We start from the raw sequence: 6118 nt of genomic DNA, 5'->3' as shown, positions 1-6118 counted from the left end.
GCGAGGTTTCAATTAAAATAAAGTGTTACGCTAAAGCATATTTTTGGAGATGAACATAAGAAGTACGTACATAGATAGGAATTTTAAGAAAGGGATCAAGGCATATTATCAATTCTACATATACGTTCTCAAAACAGGTAAACACGTATCTATTTAAAAATTACCGTTTTCAAATACCTCAACAAACTATCTCCTCAATAGAAAAGTTTTCTTTCAACTTTGTCGTGAACGTGAAGCAGTCGCGTACGTAAGTTAAATGAAACGAAAGCCTCAAGCAATAATTTGCTGTTTGAGAATGAACGGAATGCATTCTTTACCTTGGAGCTACTTTGAAAAGTTCAACTGTAGTGTTTCAATTTTATCTTCATAAAGGATTTAATTATTTAGTCAGAATGACATAAACTTCTTCATTAACGAGTAATATTAAGTATTCGTGGTATCATTATCACACAATGATAAAACATGTGTTCGGTTCATTTTTTTAATTATCAAATTACGAGTAATTCTTGATTTTCAAACGATATGTAGGGATTCAAACAGGACGAATCTGACTGCAATTAAGGATATTCTACCTATTTTCAAGTAACATTGTTCCATAAAAGAAAACAGACGATCAAACTCATTCATTTCTTTACTTGATCATTAATGATATTGCATAAAACTTACAAGAATTGACATTAAAACTAATCAACTTGAAAGTAATTAAAAATAAAACATACAAGAACAAAAAATAAATTAAAAAAAGTTTACACTAACATTGTTTTTCAACTTTGAAAGTTAAATTAGGAATTTTCACATAGCCAAAAAATAAAAACATGATGCATGAAAAAAAAATGTAAAATAAAGGCTTTATTAATTAGAAACAGAATTGGTGCTGATTGATTTCATCAATTTATAACATTGATCTAAGCGTTTTTGATCACCAACAGTTTCGAGCGCTTTAACCGCCTCTGCTAGCATGCTAGCACGTTCACCGGGCAATGATAATAAAGGTGCAGGTAAATGTCGACAAGCCATGTACAAAGCTGCGGCATGTTCTCGTTCTCCAACAATATCTTGAGATGATTTATCTGTGTGAAAAAGATCACAAAGAATGGAAAAATCAATCCACGAACAACAACAAACAATATGAATAATGAAAAAACAAATGGAAATTTTTTTAAAACAAATCTATTTACCTTTTCCACCGCATATTATAGAGCTGCGTTGATTTCTGTGTCTCAAGCTGCTTTCCAATAATTGTTGGGTACGTCCTGGAGCTGCTCCAGCCATTAGTCTAGAAACTGCTTCGTACAAAAATACTCGAGGCATGGTACCCTAAAGAAATAAAATCACGTTAGTAAAAAGGTTTAATAATCGTAATTTAAGTCTGGTTCAGAGACTACAAAATCACCTCTATATTTTTCGTGATATGTCTCAAACAATTCAAATTATTTTTGAATCCCAACAAAACATGAGATTCCACCGGTTTGATATCCAATACATCTTCGCAATTTCTTTCCCACAGCAAAGTTCTAGTCTCCAATAACCAGTCACAAGCCAATAGTTGACACAGCTGGAACTGTGAAAAACAAAATTAAATATGTTAGAAAAATCACTGGTAAGCACTTTGAACTTGATAATAATTTCATTACAAATGCTTAAGATTAAAAACTAACGATAACAAATGAAAAACAAAAACAAAACAAAAATATTTCAAAAGCTTCTCCGGTACAAAAACTATGAAAACGTGAACTACGCACGTTCGACGAAATAATAATTACATTTCCATTGAACACCATTATCGATACCGGCATTGCACTGTGGAAGTATTGCAACGTTAATCAATAAATGCAATGCAACCACAATGCACACCGGGAACGAAAATGAAAGCAAGAAAAATCTACGTTCGGCTACAACTACTGAACAAAAATGAAAAAGAATTGCAACTATTGAAATGAAAATTAAGTCGAGTAATCTTACAAGAGATTTGGTGTCCGATTTGAGACAATCCGTTACGGAAATACTCTCTTGTAGCAATTTTCCAACTTGATCACAATTTTTCAAAATAATTGATCCATCGACACTACCATTATTATTCAATGTAACGACACTTTTGCGACATTCGTACGCAGCAAATATTGCGATCACCAACGGGTCATCAGCAATCTGTTCTGGAATGTTTTCAATTGTGTCGTATAATTGTTCTGCTTGATTATCGTCGCCCAAAATCCAATATGCGGCTACAGCAATTACACACGACCACCAGTGAGCGATCCGATCTTCAAAGCCTGAATAATTCAAACATTAATATTAAAAATTCTTCTATTTTTTTCAAATTCAAATGGAGTACCTATGATATTGATTGGCGGTGTCCTCGAATCCATATTAACCAAAACCGAATTTTCCATTATCATTTGAACGTAGGTTAACACATCAGGAATCTTTGTTTTGCGTACAACTTGATCACCGTTCAGTGAGTTCAACTGACAACCAGGTTTTACCAAAACTTGCAACGCATTATGTATTAAATGCAATCTAAAAGCCTGTTAAACGAAAAAATATTACCTAATTACACCAGATTCTGTATCACATTTCATCTTTGCTTTTGCAGAGATTTGAAAGAAGTAATGCCAGAGTTAGAATTACACAAAATAATGGTTCGTTTCAAAAGTAAAAAATCCGAAGTAAAACGTAAGGCAGTATTAGATATATCGCCAACCAGTACGCAATACTGACCTGTGAAACGTAAGCGACCGGATTTGTAGGGTCACTGACTTGAGAGAAAATAGAAGAGTTTTTCAATTTGATCTCCCAATTATGATTCAAAAAGAACCATCCAGCATAGGGAGACATTAACCAGTTTGTCGATACGACCAGAGCTTGAGAGTTTTCTTCTTTTCCATTGGTAGTTAAAGCTATCATGGTCATTCCTTTGGAAAGGCTTAAATAGTGTCTGAAATAAAGAATATGATTGAGCACATAGTAATTATCAATCATTAGTCTCGATTCTGAGATGAAATTACTTTTCAAGCATCCGAAAAGAAGAATATCGAAACTGTTTCAACGTAATCGCCATCAACACATACATTTGAGCCAATTTATTTGGTAGAATAACCGAAGAACCAGCAAATTCCGCCATGTTGATAGCAGTCGTACTCAATAACAAAGCGACCCATTTACTGTTATTTTCGTTGATCAAATATAATTCGTGCAATTTGCTATAAACCAGAGCCAATTCTCGAGCGGATTTTCCAGCTTCTGTTCTACGTTGTCTGCGGGAAAAAAAATAATTTCATGATTTGATTTCAACATTAAAATGATATTAAAACAAAAAATCGATAGGCACTAACTGGTTACAGAAAAATCCGCCTCTGTACTTGGCTAAAAATTTTCCAATCCATAATCTGTGTAGCACTTGTCTGAAAATTTGCCAAGAAAGTGCAATAAAGACTCCAAATCTGGTGACCGGCAACTGTCGATTGTACAACTGCACACACGTTTGCAACTCGATGCTCGCAGATCCAAAATTTTTCTGAAAATTGAGCAATGAAAATAGAAACGACTACACGGTTTTACGAAAAGGTAATTTAATCATAGAAGTAAATTTACCACAGCAATATAATCATCAGCTTGTTTATGATGCGCCCAGAATTTCGAAGCAAGCACAGATTTGGACTGCACTACAGGATCTCCGTATAAAAACATCCCCACCAAACAGCCGATAATCATAATCCAATTTAAAATCCAGGCAAGTAAATAACCACCATACCATGTTTCTGTATCTTCTAAAATATTAACAATACACAAAAATTGTAGAGCTTCCGGTATTATATTTGATGAAAAAACCCCGTAAAACAAACCTTGCGCGTTGAGAATAGTTCTACTATTAGAATGAGAATAATCTTGAAAACTGTTGCTATATCCCATAAAAACACCGAACGGATTGATGAATGCTGCTGTCAGGACAAACATACACAACGCCATTTTGGTATGATCTAAGAGGCCATAAAATATACCATCGTCAACAACCTCTTCTTTGGACTGAAATACGAAACAAGTCATCAATGAATTGTTGAAGATAACTTTGTAAACTATATAAGAGGAGATGAATAAATAGATAAGACGAATAATTTTAAAAATTACCTCAAATGAGTACGGAGAATGCTGAGGTGACGGTGAAGATGATAAAGCAGATCTTGGTGAAGTTGATGAGAAATCGGAATGCGGAGGTGTCATTGCACCAACAGGTTCTACGCCATCGGCACAAGTAAGTAAATCTTTAACGGTTTGCTTTTCAGCAGCCATTTTCAAAGCTAAGTTTTCTTGGCGTAATTTTGCGTTGGCATTTTGCAAAAACCTTATGTAGTCAATAGCTTTTCTTAAAATAGCCGATTTATTCAGCTGAAATAAGATAGTACGTTAATGCATTTTCTAGGTACGCCTAATAATTGAAAAACCTATCATCAATATTCTTACTTTAGCTTCAGTTCCAACAATCATATCTTTCAGTTCAGTGATTTTATCGTTGATACTGGTCCTGTATCTACGTTCAATCGCATTATGAGAACTGCGTTTACCTTCTCCTTGAGGCGAATCCTTTTTACCATCATTAGTTTTGATTATTGAATTGAGAGTTAATCGTTTGGAGTCGAGTACAACTGGAATTCCTGAGGAAAATTTCATTTTTAGAAATGACGCTAGGCTGGTTCACGAATGAGTCATTTTATAAATTTACCTGGAGTCACAATGGTACCATTATTCAGCATGATCGGTATAGTCGCTTGCACATTTGTAGAAGGAGTGTAAACCAATGTCGTACTGGTTCTAGGCTTTGAAACAAAAAAAAAAAAATCAAAATGTTTAATTTTCAAAAAAAAGAAATAAAATGAACAAAAATATGCACCCGATTTCTAATTTTATTTACCTGTTTTTTAACATTATTTTGGGTATTTAACACAGTAAGATCGGAAAGAGGAACTACTTTTTTAACGACTGTTTCCTTCGGAGACTGAGATAATGCGTCACCATTGGAAATTACATTGGAATTATGAATTTTAATAGCTTGAGGCTGACTTTTCTGAATGCCATTGCTTACTGTTTTAACAGGAACTATTCTGTACGACGATGTATCTGGCTTAGGTTGTATGTTCCTTATTTGTTGGGTTGTAGCGAGTTTAATTTCATTATCTTTATTCTGAACTGGTGAAACTGACAACTTTGGTGTTGAAGTAACAGTTGTTCCTGCAGGCATTTCGGCAATATTCTCTTTCGTAGCATTATTGACATTTCCAAAAACTATGTTTCCAACTTGAGTATTTAAAGGAGTCAAATTGCTACTCGTAGTTTCATTTTTGGAATTCGAACCGTAGAATGAAGGCTGCGGCGTTTCCAAGAAATCGGACGCCTGTGTCTGAGTATTGAAATTTTCCGTAGTGAACGATGGCAAGTTTTCAGCGGAATCCAGAAAGTCAAATGGGTTTTCATCGGTTAAACTCAAAGGATTAGTGAAATCTGTCATGAATAAGGAGTCATTGGTGAATAAATCGGATGACATGAGGGCGTCTTCACATTTCATCATCAATTCTGCGGATAAAATTGAGAAATAAGATAGAATACTCAAAATAGTGCATACTATACAATAATCTAATTCAAAGAACTCTCTCTTTGAATAAAATCAACATGACGATGATTCGCACCGTATTCCGAATCATCATCAATCATGCTTCAATAATGTTAGAAGTTATCCCATCAAAGTATGTACTCGTAGCTAGACGTACCCTACATACGTAAAGTACATGATTACCATATTATATCATAACTTGATGCAAAATTTTAGAATAGTTAAAAATTATTAACGTAAAGTGATTTATTACCATCAATCTGAGTAATATTGTTATCATTTTGGGAGAAACTGAAAGTATCACTACCTTCAACCAAGAATGCACCATCATTATTCATCCACTCTTCATTTTCAGCCATGCTGAAACAACCAATTTGACAGCTCAACTATCGAAATATTGATAATGTTTTTTAGTATCCATAAAAATTCAGTAACACCACAATTTTTTCAACACAAATCGCGACATTCAACGCATATCGTTTTTTATCAATAACGTACGCGGACGTGACAAAAGAC

The 6118-nt window shown here is 34.1% G+C and overlaps 1 protein-coding gene across 1 annotated transcript; it reads right to left on the bottom strand.

Annotated features, from left to right (window-relative positions):
* Positions 1 to 613: 613 nt before the first annotated feature.
* SREBP (Sterol regulatory element binding protein) lies at positions 614 to 6108 on the bottom strand. Its single transcript, XM_065345011.1, has 15 exons — positions 5856 to 6108; positions 4907 to 5565; positions 4718 to 4811; positions 4459 to 4649; positions 4126 to 4383; positions 3843 to 4023; positions 3592 to 3767; positions 3333 to 3514; positions 3006 to 3254; positions 2719 to 2935; positions 2333 to 2525; positions 1963 to 2270; positions 1394 to 1561; positions 1179 to 1317; positions 614 to 1070 (listed from the first exon to the last, which is right to left on the bottom strand). Exons 1-15 carry the CDS (start codon positions 5959 to 5961, stop codon positions 853 to 855), a joined length of 3339 nt encoding a protein of 1112 aa, XP_065201083.1. The 5' UTR covers positions 5962 to 6108; the 3' UTR covers positions 614 to 852.
* Positions 6109 to 6118: the final 10 nt, after the last annotated feature.

This window comes from Planococcus citri, chromosome 1 (genome assembly GCF_950023065.1).
Source record: "Planococcus citri chromosome 1, ihPlaCitr1.1, whole genome shotgun sequence".
NCBI lineage: Eukaryota > Metazoa > Arthropoda > Insecta > Hemiptera > Pseudococcidae > Planococcus > Planococcus citri.
The sequence above is the reverse complement of the archived record's forward strand: the minus strand, read 5'-3'. Positions and strand labels throughout refer to the sequence as shown.